The sequence below is a fragment of the Cebidichthys violaceus genome, unplaced genomic scaffold (assembly GCF_023349555.1).
Source record: "Cebidichthys violaceus isolate CVI_PGR_0920_01 unplaced genomic scaffold, fCebVio1.0.p SCAF_2, whole genome shotgun sequence".
Classification (NCBI taxonomy): domain Eukaryota; kingdom Metazoa; phylum Chordata; class Actinopteri; order Perciformes; family Stichaeidae; genus Cebidichthys; species Cebidichthys violaceus.
This window is the reverse complement of record NW_027176372.1, coordinates 23,053,908-23,072,162: the sequence shown is the minus strand read 5'-3', so window position 1 is coordinate 23,072,162 and position 18,255 is coordinate 23,053,908. Positions and strand designations below refer to the sequence as shown.

Sequence of the window (18,255 nt, the reverse complement as noted above, 5' to 3'; positions counted from 1 at the left end):
ACAGGTGAAATAGTTTGTCTGATTAAAAGTGGAGGACCCAGTTTGCTGTTGTGAGGTTATTTTTGGGACTTTTAGTAAGTTATCTGTGAGATTGTTGCTAAAACTGTCTTTTATCTTATGTGGTTATGTGGAGGCAGCTTTAAGAAGCAGATTCAGTTGTGTTGTCCCGTCTCACGTTGGGTTAACGGCTGTTCCTGCGGTAGTTCCTGTACGTTTCTTGTACCGGAGATGCGTAAGCACTCGTCAGGCGCTCTGCGGTCATCAGAAGGTGCTAATCACCTCGTTACCACCAGGCTGTGACTCTGGATCCGCGTTTCACCTTCAAAAGAAGAAAGCGCGCCCTGTGAAATATCGTATATATTTAGCCGTCCCAATTAGCTGACCTCATTTTCACCAGCGTGGCACTGAAGGCATCGCCGCCGCTGCTCCGCTGTTTACACGGCTGCTCGGTCACTGATCGGAGACCAAATGTGCATAAACCGGTAATTCATTTAGTCTTTTAGCACGATTTCATAATCCTGTGTTCACTTCTTTGCAAATTAATTTAGTTTAATCATCTGAAATGAGACCCCAAAACAGACATATGAGCACACCAAGGTTTGATAATAATGAGAGTTATTAACGCCATTGTTTTATTAATATTCTCTGCATGTTTAAATATGATTATCTCACCATACTTTAAGACATCTGCCTTTGTTCATACTGCACAATATCTATAACAACATTTAGACCTACAGCTCAATGTCATGGGGAACGTTGGCATACATTACATCTTTTTAATTAATAATTGTAAAAAAAATGAAATAGAAGAAGCAATAAAGTGTAATTGCAGGCTTTACAGTCTTTTTTTTTTTTATTCAGCTCTAATGATCAGAGATTCATTGAATTAGCAGTGGACAACACTGTGATATTTAATGGAAGACCCCCAGAGGCCCACTGCATCAGCACAATTATGAATCAGTTTAACGCTCACACACACACACACACACACACACACACACACACACACACACACACACACACACACACACACAGACAGAGACCACGTCACTGTGGCGATGATCATCAGCAGTCCAGTCACAGAGAACAGAACTGACTGTTAGATATCGCACCCTCTCCGACACCCCGGTTCTCACCAGAGAGGAGGCCTCTGGGGCTTCTGGGACTTTTATGTAAAACTGATCTGTCACCAGTTGAAGAGGAAGCTTAGAGCCACCACTCCTTCTGTCAGAGGAGCCGGAGCACATTTGTCACTGATATCGTCGCTGCACTATAGGCTAGATTTTGACCTTGTGCGCCTACAAAAAAAAAAAAAAAGCGGCGAAAACTATGGTTGGTTTGTCAGTCCTCCAAAAAAAACGACCCATATCACCAAAAACAACTGGCTAACCTGGAGGCTACCCGATGTTTGAGGAATGGTTTGGGGAAGTCAGAGTCATGTGCTTTCTATACCCGACCACATCTCCAGACTTCTTCTTCAGGCTCTTTGATATTAGATTCTTGTGATTGAAGGTTTGACATTTTGGGAAATACACGATTTCACTGTCTTGCCTAGAGTTAGATTAAGAGGATCCGCTACAATCTGCCAACCAGCAGCTCTAAAGCTCACTATTCACTAACTATTACTTATCAAAACATGTTATTATTGTAAATATAATCCACAGGATTGACAGACTTTTTCTCATGAAATATATATTTTTTGATTTTTCTAAATTATCCTATGCAGACACATTTCATGCATTTAATAAGAACAGCATGTTTTGCTCCCCTTAATGACTTTTCTACCACTTGTAAGGCCGTTTAGAGTCCTGTCCACAAACAATCATTGCTGTCTTCCTTTAGTAATTTCAGAGTCATTCCTTCCTTATCTCTACTCCTCAGACAGAGATGCTTCTGACACGAGAACAACTTTGACTCATATCTTCAATAACACTGTTCAGCTCTCAGCTGATATCTGCTTCATTCCCCAAGAACGTCTTTAGGTTAAACAACCTTTGATTGAGTTGATTCATAAAAGACTGTGTATGTGTCACCACATTAGGACCTGCAACTCTTAAAACATATGTATCAATAACCTAATCGAATGTTAGGAGTAGAGGTTTTATAACTTCAAAGAGCTTTCTTTGCGTTCCAGAACAACACGCTCTGGTTTCATTCCCTCCGTAGACTGTTGCCAGGGTAACATATTTCAGCCACGCTCCCCCGCTACACACTGCAGAGAACATTCATCTCGGCGCGTCACTTCGTGTAGTTTTGAGGCTTTAGATGTCAACTTTTCTGAAAGCAACTGAAGAAATGAGTTAGATTCCTGCTCCGCAGCTTCAGCTTCTGAAAGACCTTCAGTCGTTGTGAAATACTTTCTTTGGTAAAGAGAGGAAGACATGCAGCGCTGCCGGCTGCTGCCTTGGGTGACGACGGATCTCAGCGACGCTCTTGAGCGGCCGATGGGAGGACTTCTGGGAGGCGTCACCGTGGGCCAGCGAGGCGCACTGGGAGGTGTTTTCGTCTGCCTTCGAGCAGCTCTTCCGGCAGCTGGTCTCGAGAAGAACATTACAGCTCAGTTCTTATCAACTTCTGACTGCCCCTCCTCCCATCCCATCTCTCTCTGTCTCCTCTCTTTCTCCCTCTCGCTTTGTTCACTGACCTGTTTCCTGGAGGCTTTCTGACTGAGGCTGTGGATAGAGGATGTAGGTTTCACAAGAACGGAGTCGGATGAATGTTTTCCACACTATAGGCACAATATGCTATCGTTGAACAGCTTCCCCAACGTCCCGATCGTCCTTTCAGTTCTGCCTTTTGTTATCTAGGCCCTTTTGAATGCTTCCCCAGTGGGGACGGGGTAAGTGTGCGGAGCCGTGGAAGCTGCCTGAACAGCTCATCTACGCCAGTTATTGGCAAAGTTGAGTAGCTGCGTCAATTAACCACAAACTAACAATGTTCCGTTCTTGCCAGCATTTCTCCTGTGAGTTTTAAATCAATATCGTTAACAACATCCAAACGGCTCCCGCTGATGTTATACATAAAAGTCAAGTTTATTCACAATTACTCAGCCAATGAATAGAACTCTGTGGCTCTGGAGGAGCTTTTTCAAGTCTGAAAAAAAAAAGAAAAAAAGAATCCAAGCGATGCCACCGGGGTTATCCAGGGAAGAGTCTTTTACAACATCCTCCGCAAAAGACTCGGAACAAAGAGATGCCATCAAGCTGCATGGGTGTGATGCTTTTTGGAGCTCGACAAAAGTGTCCCAATTGAAACCCACACTTAATCTGTCTCTTGTGAGACGGAAGACTCGTTTAAGGTAACAGCAGTGTAAAAAAATAAAAATAAATCACAGCTAACTTTCCTGATCTCCTCCAATGAAGCCCGGATAACCCCTTCACTAAAGGTGTGTGTGTGTGTGTGTGTGTGTGTGTGTGTGTGTGTGTGTGTGTGTGTGTGTTGCCTTCAGATTGTTCTGCTAGCCGAAAAACAATTGTGCAGTAATTCCCTGTTCAGTCATGAAAGTCCTTGTTTTAAACACTGATCTGGATCGGAACATTTAAACACGGCACATTTCAAAGAAACACTATTATTGGTCCAACGGGGAATCTCAAACGCCTGATTAAGAAACACTTAATCTAACAAAATCCAGCGAGCAGCAGGCTGTAAAGGCTTGTTTGTAGCTATCGCACTATAATCATGCAGCGCTTTGACAATATTTTTATTTTTAGTATTACCAATCAGAAACACGGATACGTCTTGGATCTCAAAGAGAAGCACTGGGTTGTGTTGCCGTGCAACATCCATCCCACTAAGCACAATACAGAATTCTGCAGCCTTATTGATTCGGTGAAGTCGGCCCATTCATCACACGCGGCTACTTTGTTCGCATTCCGTCTGCCTCCCGTAATAAAACACATTGTACGTCCGCTGACCTTTAGCGGAAATGCCAAAGCAGACTTTGGGAATCCGCTGTTCTATGTTCTAATGATCTTGGAACCTGTCCGAGCAAAATTAGTTACATCTATTAAAAAAAAAAAAAAACACGGCTTCATCCGGCATCTGAGGGAGCAGCTGCCGCAGACGCCAGACACTGAGTGTTTGCTGAAGATGAACAAGGGCGAGAATAAGCAAAGAGGCGACGTGATCCAGGTAAGCTGAATCTAAACATGTTCAGGAACATTGTAAAAAGTATGTGAACCGTAGCCTTTCCTCCTGTAGGGGGTTATCACCTCCCCAGGCCTCGCATCAGCTCACCATCTCCATTTGACCCTCGCCTCTTCCCCTCTTTCAAGGCCCTTAGCTCCTCCCTCTGTCCCTGGCCTTCACACAACCACCCAGCGTCTATTAATTTCAACTTGACATGGTTGAGACGCATTACTTCTACTTCAACACATGAGGCTGTGTGGTTATTTTGAAAATATAGAGCACATCCCCCCTGCCTGTCAAAATCAAGTATTCTTTTTGTCCATTACCATACTTAGTTGATTAAGATACGGCCCTGCTACCATTTTCAACATTCCTGTAGAGGTTAGGATTGTCATGAGTGAGCACACCTCTCTTGTCTTTTTTTTATTTCAAATTAAAAGCCCTACCAGGAACTGGAGCGTCTTCCTTTTAGCTGCGAAAAAAAACCCTGTTAATCAATAAAACAATATTTCTACTATAGAAATAACACTTAGCAGCAAGCGTCCTTAGCCACTCGCTAGTCACGTGAGTCCTTAGCCACTCGCTAATCACGTGAGTCCTTAGCCACTCCCTAGTCACGTGAGTCCTTAGCCACTCGCTAATCACGTGAGTCCTTATCCACTCCCTAGTCACGTGAGTCCTTAGCCACTCGCTAGTCACGTGAGTCCTTAGCCACTCCCTAGTCACGTGAGTCCTTAGCCACTCGCTAATCACGTGAGTCCTTAGCCACTCGCTAGTCACGTGAGTCCTTAGCCACTCGCTAGTCACGTGAGTCCTTAGCCACTCCCTAGTCACATGAGTCCTTAGCCACTCGCTAGTTACGTGAGTCCTTATTCACCACTAGTCACGTGAGTCCTTATTCACCACTAGTCACGTAAGTTGCTAGTCGGTCGAGTTAACTATAACCACGATCTTTCCTAATCCCAACTAAAGGGTTTTGTTGCCTAAACTTAACTTCCTTTGATGAGGGGCGTTTATTGTTGAAATGACACTATTGCATGTAACAAGTGGAAACTGACACGACGTCTCTGACGGCCACCAGGGTTACTTAGAGTGTCATAGTTTGAAACTCGGGGCTGCTGATAAGGCTTCTGTTTTGGGACTGAGAATGTGTTGCTTGAAACACTTTTGGCGTTGTTGCGTCTTTGTCAAAGCTTTGAACAAGTGGCGGTGAAAAGTTCCGTAGAGAAAGATGGAGATTACAGCGCTACTTCAAAAAGGAAAAAACAACCTTCCGGAGACTTTCGGTTCTCTAACCATGAAGTGAGCATTAAAAAGTAAGCTTGGGGTTGCAGCTGTGGCCCTTTCATGGGATTTGACGTCTTCCTCACTGTGAGGGATTTTCATACAAATCAGACAACTCTGTTGTGCAGACGGCTGCCGTGTTGTGCCGGCACTAGACAAAACACAACTCGTTATGTTAGGAGAACAATGCACCGTGACGTAGTAATACTTCCTCAGCAGTAATCTTTTTTTTTTGCGTGGCTGGAACTTAAACAGCATGTACAGCGTAGCGGTGTATTAAGGCATTAAATGTGATTAGGATAGTAATTGTGAGGATTATGGACAGAAATAGGTATTTCCCTTACGCTCTTCAGTCAAACTTTCCCTTGATTAAGCAGCTTAATGTGGGTGAGTTGATGACAAACTGAACAAAGTATCTGGAATGAAGTCTGGATACTGAATTGGCATTGTAGTGATCCTCTTCTTTCGTCGTCTAGATCTTTGAAATAAATATCTTCTAATTCTTCACTGACGTAATATTGGAGCATGGAGTGTAAAATCTACCCAGAAGGATCGCATCATCACCTGCTTAGTTATCAACCTGGCGACAGCACATGGTCCACAACGTATCTACAACTACCGGATAGATTATCAAGGCGTGTTCGTGGTCCCCAGAGGATGAAGCACATTTACTTTGGTGATTTTTACAGCTGCGGGTCAAATGTTCCAGTTATCCTGCGAAACACCGCAACATCGATATCAAACTGACTGACATCAAAATGATGTACAGACGTTCATAGTTCCCAGAGGATACCTCTTAATGACTCCTGACGTTTCCTGTAGCGCTACGATGAGGTTGACATCTGTGGTTTTCAGTAAGATTGCCGTGACATGTGGTTCAGACTAGGGAGGGGCCTGTATTGATATTTTGAATGTTCCCAAAATACTATTAGTGGTAAAATACAGTGCATATTCCCATTGGGCTTAATCAAACCTATAAACAATGAACTGTGTCATTCTGGCTGCTATCGAGTTCTTTTCTTCACGTTTTTTTTTACCTTCCTTTTGACAAGTTTTCCAAGATTTTGCCGTCTTGCTATTTCTGACAACGATCATGAACTGCATCTGTAAAGGCGCAATTAACTAAACCAGGATACAAGCAGAAGCGATATTATACAAATCTGAAAATCCCTGTTGTTGTTTTCTTCACATGAAAGCCTCGAAGGCAGAGCGGATGGACAATAAAAGGTCATCATCTGAATACATTCGATCGGATGTAATGCTATTACTTTGTTTTTTCTCCGGGCCAGAAAATGGTACAAGAAAAAAAAAATCAGAAAATGTCATATAATTTATGCAGCTACCCTCTTTTACCAGTGTTCCTCCTGCTGGTTCCTCACAGCAGGTGGGATGTGGAGCTGCTAAGTGCTGTTTCTTTTTTTTTTCCCAGCATGCGTAATCTTGTTTGGGCTGGATTGGACCTCTACATCATACCGGAGGTCCAAACCCGGAGCCATGAGCGGCCCTTACTCTTACTCTAGCTCCATGTGTTACAATAGGAGACGACGGTTGGGAGTCAGTCTGGAGTTTGCCTCTTGCCTGCCTGTCATGCTGCCTCAGTGTGTGTGTGTGTGTGTGTGTGTGTGTGTGTGTGTGTGCGCGGCTGAATGTGCCTGCTCTGAGAGTGTGTCTGTTTTGTTTGCCCTCTCTTTCAGACACCTGCTGCCCACGATGATCTCACCTGCCGGCGGACGCCGGCGCTGACCTGTTGTGGACCCGCCGCCGGCCCGCATTCCCATCCGTCACTGTCATATCTCACTTGTGTTTGTCTTCTTATCTTCTAACTCTCCGTGTCATTGTCCATTTATTAAAGGTTTTGTCCCAGTACTCAGCACGGTGTCTGTCCTTGGGGTTTATAGCTCTTTGAATTGATTTTACTGTTGGGAATTTAACCTCATCAGAGTGTTTCAGGGTGACAGCGGTGAGTCCACTGCATTCAGTTAGAAGTTATGGTTTTCAATATACACTTCTTTATATATTTAGCTTTTCGGGCCTTTTTTGTTTTTAACACAACACTATATTGTTTGTCATTGATTTAGTTGCTCTGACAGAAATCCTGATTACATTAAGTGCTTTCCTTTTAGCATTGCTGCCATTTCTGCTGACTACCACTACTCCTACCACCACACATGTAAAGAACTGCTAAACACCCTCTTCCATGCAAACACATTTATAACACCAGCCAAGGACAGACAGCTTTTTGTTGACCATGCCATTTAACTTCTAAACTGACCGATCAAGGTATGTTGTAGATAAGAAGGACACATTAGCTAAACGAGCTAACAGTTCAAAGTCTGTGGCTGCTTTCCTTCATTAATCAATAATGAAATAGTAATTGATTTAATTAGCATAATGAAGTGAAATAATGTCATCCTGATGTAGTTACTCTAATGCACAGGAAGGTTTTGCCAGGATCAAGCCAACCACAGGAGATACACATGTTCTATACACGAAGCAGGAAACAGAGGCGTGTTATTTTAGGGCATCATTTCGCCGTTTAACCCACAGCTGTTGTTTTTTTCTGAAAACATTTTTTTTTTTGGAATCCTTTCTGCCACCTGCTATCATTTTTGCTTTGTCTGATTTGAAATTATTTAATAATAATCTTGCGAGTTGGGGACAAACTGTTCTCTTTCATGTTCATCTCTGTAGAGCAGCAGGGTAATAGACCAAAGACTACACAAAAAAACACAGTAGAACACAAAAAAGACCACAAACCATCCCGACATGAAAACACAATGTAACATCTCCTGCCACCCTAACATAACAGAAAACGGTCCTGTTTCAGATACACGAACACGCTGAACATTCCTCTGAACCCGTCCCTGATCAAAGGAGCTGTGGCCTTCACACGGTGAAACAACCATGCTTCCTTTTAATGGGGACAAACATCATCTCCAGCCAGGCATGAGAGGAGCAGAACCGGTGGATACCAAAGCAATGCTCGCTGCGAGTCAACACACACACACACACACACACACACACACACACACACACACACACACAACTCTGTGATCGTAATAAACAGTTCTCTGCTCTGGACGCTTTTTTAACTTTACTGATTTGCCTCAATAGACCAGAATGCATTGCTTTCTGCATTCTGGGGTATATATGTAACAAATGAGTAGCTATATAAGTTGACAAGGCGAACAAAGAGAATGTGAGTCCAGAACACAGATTACAAAATGTTGTAACAAAATAACTCCTAGAATGCAACGTCACATAATCTTCATTTGAAGGAATCATTTAAAGTTGTTTTTTCTTTCATATGTTCTGGAAGCGCGGGGAACATAGACAGAACATAGACAGAACATAGACAGAACATAGACATAACATAGACGGAACATAGACGGAACATAGACATAACATAGACGGAACATAGACGGAACATAGACGGAACAGACGGAACATAGACAGTACATAGACGGAACATAGACGGAACATAGACAAGTCATAGACAGAACATCAGTTTCACAGCTCCCACCTCCTGATGCGTGAGAACAATTCTTTGCGATTGAATGAAATGCGACTGACAGGCCAACAGCTGCTGAGATACACTGGCTCGAGTCCAGATGAGACCCTTTCTTTGTTTAAGCAGCCAAGTCATCGGGGGACAAGTCCTCACAAGAGCACAAAGGCACCGTCTGCGCAAACAGACAGCGCTTAGCAGCCCCGCCGACAACATGAAGAAAGTGGATCCAGAATCTCTAAATGAAGTGTGGACAAGTGAAAGAGACAGGGCCGGAAACAGGGAAAGAGCACACCTTCGAGGAAACGTGCTCCTCAGCCCTCCGTGTTGATTCACTGGGTTGACTCTAGGTGTTTCAGAGACACGCTCCTTAAAGAACGGCTAACGCTGGTGAGAGAACAGCTGAAGTGAGTCAACGTTACACAGAATGAAGATGCTTACAATTAGAACATGTGGAATCAGTCTGCTGAACGTCAGTATTTGTGAATTAAATAAAGTGCGGATAGATTAATATCCGTATTATTGGGTTACGCTGGGGGTAAACGCCTACTCTGTCTTCATGATCGTGGATCCACCTTTAGCCTGAAGTCATCCTGCTCTTCTTTAATTAAAGGACACAGCTGAAGACAGTCGCTCCTTCACGACACATTTTCATTCTGCTCAGCGAGACAGAACGTTAGAACCACACAGAGCGCAGGGACACGTCCGCTTATCACACTTTAAAGTCAGTCTGTCCTGTCATTTTCATTTAGTATTTCCAATTCCTTTATCTTTCTCTCTCTCTCTCTCTCTCACACACACACACACACACACACACACACACACACACACTCAAATCTTAATAAGTTTCAAAAGAACACCCTGTAAGACCAGACAAGGCAAACCAGATCAAATCTTAATCCCAATGATGGGAAGGACAGATTCCCTTCTATGCATGCTAATGAGCACTTCAGCAGAAAAAGGTCAGTCGGTGAATTAAAGTCTTATTTACGTGAACCTTAAGTCAGATCCATAACTCGTTAGAAACGCTTTGTGAACTTGCTAAACACTTGTGAAAAACAAGTCCAATGTGAGCTTTTTACCGTTTTATTTTAATGTTCTGAGACAAAAGGAAATGTGCTTTTTATCTGTCATTTTGTCGGTTTGCTATTAATTACTTAATATTCTCTAAGTTGATGCCTAAATGACTTAAATATGACCAGCTGCTTATGTTTTTGCGCGTCTCTAAGCTTTGTGTGGAAGGCAGTTGTGAAATGATGCTCTTCATCGTATCGGTGATGAGCTCCAGATGACAGCTGATCTATAATCGCTCTCTCCAGGACACGGTGCCCGACTCTTACGATAGATTAAGCTTCCTTAAACCTCACTTGTTCGCGCGCTGAAACAGTTGGAGTAAATGGTCGTTTGCCGCCGACGCCGTTAGAGCTTGATAAAAGGCTGCAGAACAATGAACAAGTTGTTTTTATTTCTTCAAATGAAAGATACGGGAGGGAACATCGAGAGATAGTCGGCCGAGGATGAAGCCTCGGTTACATCTTTTTAGGATAAGGATCTCTGTTCTGAGGAGACGATCTCCGGATCTAACAGTAATGTGGCGCTGGTGGACAGGAGAGGAGTTGCTTTACTCTCACATTGTCAATGAATGAATGAATGAATGAAACCCAAGTCCTCGTAACCGAAGTCACTTTTCTCTGCTTTGCTCAGCCGAAGGATGGGACCCTCCATCTGGCAACGAAAGCCTATTAGGTGACTCCATATTGCATAAATTGTGCGTCACGAACTGAACTGGTGTTTATAATCAATTAGGCTGTGATTCACTGTGACTAAACAACGGATGAATAGTAACTGGAAACTCATGTGCATATATGTAAATCCCAAATAATAAAAAAAATAGCAACAAAGAGCTTTGATCTACATTTCATGGTCTTCATCTTTCAATGAAGTTGACTCAGTTGTCATCACTTTAAGGTCCATACTGTCTCTGGAAATCAGCAAGTAAAAGGACCTCGATATGCATTATTATGTCAAATATGTATGTATTTTGAAATGAAACTCTCTTATTAAAGCCAGAAGGAGGACAAACATGTCTTCTGTGTGTGTCTCTGGCCACTTTCGCTGGAGGACAGACATGTTTGTTTCCTGCCTATAGCCTCGGGCGAACGCTGCCGTCGAGCCACCTTCCTCAGAGGCACAGAGCAAAGTAAGTCATTGGATAGGAGACGGGGAGGGACTTCCAGCTGGGAGCCTTTGAATCTCTCGCTGGAAGTGATGCTATCTGAGCCTTGTGTCTTATGAGGACAGAGTGATAAGGGCTCGGGTTGAGGGCTGTATTCAGGGCAAGCAGAGCTCCACAGAGGGTTCTTTAGCCTCATTCTCTGACCAGCCAGCTCCGGGGCCTATTTAATATTTCACGGCTTCCTCTGAAATGGAGGAGAATGCACTTAATTAAGTGTGAACAATAAATTGGCTATAACCAATGCTCCGCTGCACATATATATACGGTCGCCTTTTAAGCTTTTGATCGCGCAGCAAGGTTCCTGAATTGCACGCGTCCCCGAGATGCCGTGTGCATGCAGATGCATGAAATTACAGTACGACGCAATTCAACCGTGACGAACTGGAACTTTGAAGTGTTAAATCGCCGGCCGGCCGCCGCTGACCTCGAACGCGCTCCGCTGCTCTCCGAGGAGGAAGAGCGGTTTGCTTTGAAAGCGGTGGGAGTGAGAAATGGAAGCGCGGCAGCATGCTAGTATATAGCACAACAGGAAGTCTGGTTTGGCAGGAAAACGCGTGTGCACACAGCCAGGTGGACGGAGTGAATCAAACGCTTTTCACTGCATTAAAAGGAAAAGGTCATTCCGAAGCGTACGCTGCTAATTATCGTTAATCGGCGACGTCCATTTCGGTGTGTAGATAACTTAACGATTTGCGATGATACCCAGAATGCCTTTCGATGATCATGTGCTGCAGTTGTGTCGGTGGTTTGTCCAATTAGAGTGTTTGGACATTGCTGAGCCACAGTCCCACAACTTGTCAGAAAAGGTGTCATAGAATACTTTGCAGCTGCGTTGCTCTCTACTGTAGAGACTGATGATTCCCAACCATTCACGCTCACGACCCCTTTAAACAGAGCAACGTCTATGTGTGAACCGCCATCAGAGGGTGCGTGACGATGAGTTCAGAGTTCACTTGAAGAGCGAGTTTCCTTTTTTGTTTCATTTGAATAACAATGCAAAGATTAGAGAGAAGACAAACAAGCATTACTTTGTGTTGCTCCTTTTTCAGCCCTTCATCTTGGAGGGGTAGTGATGGTTTAACACATCTGACATATTCACTCTCATTAGAGCTATTCTCCTATTTAGCATTGCTCCTCTATGTAGCCGGAGGACTTGAAAGACAACAGGTACATCCTGACTCGTAGTGTGTGTCAAGCTCTTAAAACACTAATTTCTTCATTTCCCATAAGCCGAGCTGAGGTAACCCCGATGACATCATCCGGGGTTATTTTCTCATCCTTCCCTCCAGAGCCACACAAGACACCATTCCACTTATCACGGGCTGAATTGGATTCTTCACGACAAGTACATTGACCCCCCCCCCCCCCCTCATGTGTAAATTGGTGCAGTTCCCCTTTAGTCTTCTTCGGTGCAAAACTGTGCAGGGAATATGTTCCAGTATGATCCATTATGTCTATTATGACAGTTTGTCCACAGAAAAATAATAAGAAAGTTCCACTTTGGAGCACGGAGTTCTCTATAAGAGGCAATGTGTATCTAATGCATTTATTAATGGTAGGAAAATAATTCATTGATGAATTATAGATCGTAACCGGGCAACCAAAACGTTAGTCCTTAAGAGATTATCGCTGACCTATAAAGCATTAATAAACTATTAGTTGAAACACACTAAACCAAACGGCATCACGGCCCCAGAATGTCAACATCCACCACAATATATATAGATATATATATATATATATATATATATATATATATATATATATATATATATATATATATATATATATATATATATATATGTGTGTGTTATTTCTAACAGCAGTGTCGTGTTTTAGGGTGCATTAGTCATTTAACCTCATGAAGTCTCAGAGGTGATCTATTCTAGGAAGTGCAAGGAAGAATATTTTCAATGTATTGCTCTGGGTGGACACACACACACACACACACACTTTACATGCACACACTCAGTCCCAATGATTTCCCGGATCTTGGCAGCAGATGCACGCCTGTCCAGATGAACTGTTATTGATGGAGGAATGCATCATCCTGCCTCCCACTGTCTCTGACACACTGCATTGATGAAGTATGCTGCTGAGCAGACCAAGTGCAACCAGAGTGTGATCTGTCTGCGGCTTGCAGAGCCCTTTTGTCAAAATCTTATTTAACAATCTTAGATAATGTCTGTATTGTGTTATATTGGACTGTGAGGAAAATAAAAGACTAAGAACGACAAAGCGTACAATTGATTCAATTATGACACAAGTCAGGAAATATCGGAAATATTGGATTAAATATGTAAAAGAAGAGAGAAGAGAACATGTTCTCCTCAGCATTGCGCTACATGCACAGTTTGATCAGGATTACAAAACATTCAGCTTCTTGCAGTCCACTTCAATAGCATGTGCTGTAGCTGCACATTGTCCCTCACGTCTCCCTCTCCATTAAAGACAAAAGTGCTTTTTGTTCCAAAAGATCCAAAAATGAAAGCTCACAGCCGACACACGGCCTCAGCAGCTCTGTGCTAACAGGAGTGTGTGAGGAGCTCAACAACGAGCTTACAGGAAGCCATGGTTTTTATTTAGCTTTCAATATGCATCATTCCTCCCTTCATTCCCCACTGTCTCATAAAGTACATTTTAACAAAAGGCAGAGTGGTGGCATTAATACACTGTAATTACACACGGAGGTTGATTGTGAGGCCGACTGCCATCTACTGGCTTAACCCCCCCACCCCACCCCACCTCCTCACCCCCCTCCACTCCCACTCAAGTAGTCGCTGAGAGGAGTATAGTGTTCACATTTTGGAGAAAACAAGTATATGTGCCACACATTTAGCCTGGACGCCGTGTTGAGAGACACAGACTATTAGCGGCCTTTTTAATATTTAATGTGACAGTGATTCACGCAGCTCGACATCACTAATGAAATCTGCATCCAGACATTCATTTGTCCGTTTGCCACAGCCTCTAATTGCCCCACTGAGGGTCATCGGTGACCGTGTGCAGGTTTTTAGTATACTCTGCTGTTTAAATGTTCGCTGGACTGGAGCTGTGTTGTCGTGGCGTATTGTGTGTGTGTGTGTGTGTGTGTGTGTGTGTGTGTGTGTGTGTGTGTGTGTGTGTGTGTGTGTGTGTGTGTGGAAAAGCCAGCAGTCTTCACGTGTTCCATAAATCAAGAATGGGATCATAAAAAACACTTTACTGTGAGGTTTTTTTTTCAACTGATTCATGCTGTAGTTTGTGTTTACTGTAAGAATAGCATTTAATAAAACAATAAGAAATCAGACTGAAGTTAATAATTATATGCAACCAGACTGACTTAAAACCCAGACTAGCCTAAATTAAAATGCTACGACTTTGATCATAATTGATTAAGACAACCAAATTAGCTGTTTGTAAGCAACTGAGTACAGTTTAACAGAGTTTATGTAACACCACACACACACACACACACACACACACACACACACACACACACACACACACATTAGGTGTGGAAGGAAACAAATTGGGTTTCATAAGCACTTTTGAATATGTGAGATGAATCTAAACAAATGGTGAAACAGTTATAATAATGTATAATAGATGAATGCAGCTTGCTGTCACGAGTAAATAAGTAAAACATATTTCAAGGCTCTTCTTCTGTTTTCAATGGGGGGGGGGGAGCAGTCATATTTGTATGTTGGACATCGACGTGTCTCGCGCTGTGATCTGTCGGATGCAACGAGGCTCTCCAAGCAGGAAGCTTTTATATGGTAATGAAATCGATTGGACCGATGCGCGCGCCAATCAGAAGCTTGTGATTTATGTTTCGGGGGGGGGGGGGGCTGTTGAGAGGAGTAGTCGCTTGGCAACCGCCTAATGAAATGTACGAGCTGTGGCTATTAAAAAAAAGAAGAGAAATAGCGACCTTCGAACCTATTTGTTGCCGCAATTTCAAAGAAAACACTCCGCATCTTGGTTCTTTTGATGCAAAGGAGTCACGATTTAATCAGCTGTGTAATAGACGGAAATAAGGAGTTGGATGTGAAGCTGTCTTATGGTTTATTATCCTCTGCAATTTTCCCCCGAGGAACTGACGCTCATTGAAGGGCCTCTGCCGCTAATTCAACGCATCCTGTTAATCCTCGACGCGCTAAAGCGTCGCTCCAATGTAAATCTGTGTACGTACGCACACGCGGTGCTGTAGGAGCCAGTAATGGATGAACGCCGCTCCTTCTGAGCCCACAAAGAGACGTGACATCGCCACACACTGCAAGAAATGTCCACCTCCACATGTCACATCGCGCGTTTTGCTTCAAGAAACGAGAGAGAGAGAGAGAGAGAGAGAGAGAGAGAGAGAGAGAGAGAGAGAGAGAGAGAGAGAGAGAGAGAGAGAGAATAATAATAAAACTATCAATATGGAGATATAGATTGAATCTATTTAGTTTCAAGAGCTGGTTTTCTATTTCTTTCAGGGAATAAAGGAAGAAATAAAAGTCAGAGCTCGAGACTGGTAGCCAGTCGAAATGACGTGTGGTTCTAGAAACAGGTTGATGTTGATTAGAATCAAGTGCGGTCCGGCTAAAGTCTCGCTCCTCCGCTCCACTTTGGTGAGAATCGTTCGGTTTAAAAGAACCCGAAGGATCGATATTTCTGCAGCATCGCTTTGTTTGATCTCCGAATCTGAAGGAATGGGATGGATGTGACTGACTGTTACTGTGGAAACCAACTTTCCCCTGCCTACACGATGCCCCCCCCCCCCCCCCCCCCCCCCCCCACACACACACACACACACACGCACACACACACACACACACACACACACACGCACACACACGCACACACACACACACACACATACACACACACACACACACACACACACACCTCACAGTCTCGATATGTTTGCTGACAGCACAAATGATTTCCATATCCATCATAATAGCCGATACATTCATCCAAACGCATCTCACAAAGCGCACAACACGATCATGGAACACTGTATGGACGACATGCACACTTGCAGGAAGGATGTGTGTTTATATGTTTGTCACTTACAGCAGTTGGTTACAGCGAAACTGTTCGCCACTTCCAGATTGTCAATGTGGGGCGTCAATCTGAATTCCGAGGTGCCAAACTGAACCATCCCTATCCGAAACGCGCTGTACTCTTGATCCGCGCCCCTTGGAAAGAGTCCCCCTGAAAACCCAAATGCAAATATGAGCTACACTCGCACATTGTTCTCTGATCATATAAAAAAAAAAAAAAAAAAAAAAAAATTCTCAGCATTTTACGCACAAAATCGTCGCTTCAATCCAAATGGTTGTTATGTTCAAACTAATGGATACGTACCGATTTGAACACTGGGCGAGCCTCCGAGCGCGCATCCCCATAAAACCAGCAGAACTGACACGGATAAATTCACTATCGTTTCCATGTCCACAGTTTAGGTGTCCACATCCACCGGGCGAGTTTGATATTCCTCGATGTCTCCGGAGCTGTTAGATCCCACATATATTGGAGACCTTCGGAAAACAATTCAAATCTGCAGAAAAGGACCGTTTTTGTTTTGTTCTGCAGGTGGCTAGCTCGCGAGAGGACGCCAGCACTGAAGGAATGGTCGCCCGCACCCGTAAGTCTGCTGTCTGTTCTTCCGCTCCTCCTCGTCGCTCCGCTCCCCGCCGACAGCTGATACCTCCTCTAAGCGCACAAGGGGACACTGCGCGTCTCCGCTCGGCGCGCCGGAGATCCTTTCAGCATCACACCCACAAGTGAGGAGCGTTAATGAGAAGGCGGACAGAGACGAAAAGAGCCGAGCGGCGAATCACTTTGTGACAACACTACACCTCGAGCTACACGGTGGGGAATAGAACTCCGGTCTGTTTCATACATGACACGCTTTAGTTATAGAGGCATTAGGCATCAACACACGGTGCATTGTTCATTTCATAACCTAGGGTCACGATATGTGCAGTTTGTCACAGTTGTTGTGCAACAAGTCGTTGGACACACAGAGCCTCTTCCTCACCAAGCATGAGTTCACTGGACTTCCCTTCTTTACTAACCCATTGGATTTAATGTAAGAGTCAATAGACCAACACACAGACTCAAATGTGTTTGTGTAGGATCATTGTTAAATGTGTACACATCAGCAGCATGCAGAGTATCTTCTAATGTTGGCACAAGCTACAGACAGCACTTCCTCTCAATGAAGCAGACATAGGGACAGAGGACAGACTGCCCTGGATCACCTCAGAACATAGAACATGTCCACAGTTGCACTGAAGATGTCTGCACGGCTCAATGTGCTGAATATCTTTGGTGAACCATCTAATCCTTTCTTCCCTGCTGGTTGCAGATATAGCTCAAGATATTTTCAACCTTAAGAACTGTTTTGTATAATTGACAAGATGTCAGAAAAAAAAAGCAGCAAAAATACACGTCGAATAGACAATTTGATTTCGGTCACTTGAAAAACAAGTCTCCTCTACGGCGCGTTAATAAAGGCCAACATTCCACGCTGCGAAAACTCATCAAGTGCATCAGCTGGAGGCCGTCACTCGCGCCCTCCAGGAATGAATCTCCTCTTTAACTTTGACCCAGCGCTCATGTCCACCGTCTGCATGCGAATCAATGTAAATCTGTAAGCTGCTAGTAAGTTGTAGCTGCCGTTTAGAACAGGGTTAAACGGAGCAGAGCTGCTTCAAAAGCTAACAGGAAACATAAAAAAAAAAAATGCCATTCCTGTCCCCTTGTTTTATGATATGCATATCTCAGCCCCGCACAGACAGACGCATATTAATCATTGGACGGTCGTACGATGAGGTGGGAGCTCAGGGCGGCGGCAGTCAGAAGCAACAGTGTGTATCATATTTCAGCACCATGGACAGCACATCACACAGATACACTTCCTTCATTCAGGGGTGAGCGTTAGAGGACATGGTGGGTTTGTGAGAACTATTGTCTTTGGTTTTTGGTCATCATTTGTTTTGGATGGAAGAAAAACCATCAATCGGAGGATAAGGTAGGTCGCAAACAAGTCAACTGTTTAGTCAGATTATCCAAACTCTTTAATTTGGATATAAAACTGAAAAGGAAAAGGAAAGTCTGGGAG

At 43.7% G+C, this 18,255-nt stretch overlaps 1 protein-coding gene across 4 annotated transcripts in view; it reads right to left on the bottom strand.

Moving 5' to 3' along the window:
- Window positions 1–16,871, bottom strand: part of gria2b (glutamate receptor, ionotropic, AMPA 2b) — a 43,589-nt gene extending 26,718 nt beyond the window's left edge. For 2 of the 4 annotated variants that reach the window (XM_068715208.1, XM_068715209.1), the window contains exons 1-2: window positions 16,494–16,869; window positions 16,200–16,340 (exon numbers count right to left, since the gene is read on the bottom strand). In XM_068715208.1, coding sequence (XP_068571309.1) covers window positions 16,200–16,340; window positions 16,494–16,578 — 226 coding nt within the window. In that variant the 5' untranslated portion in view covers window positions 16,579–16,869. Of the gene's footprint in view, window positions 1–16,199; window positions 16,341–16,493 lie in introns of all 4 variants that reach the window. The other 2 variants (XM_068715211.1, XM_068715210.1) reach the window with 2 other exon arrangements.
- Between the last annotated feature and the right edge of the window lie 1,384 nt (window positions 16,872–18,255).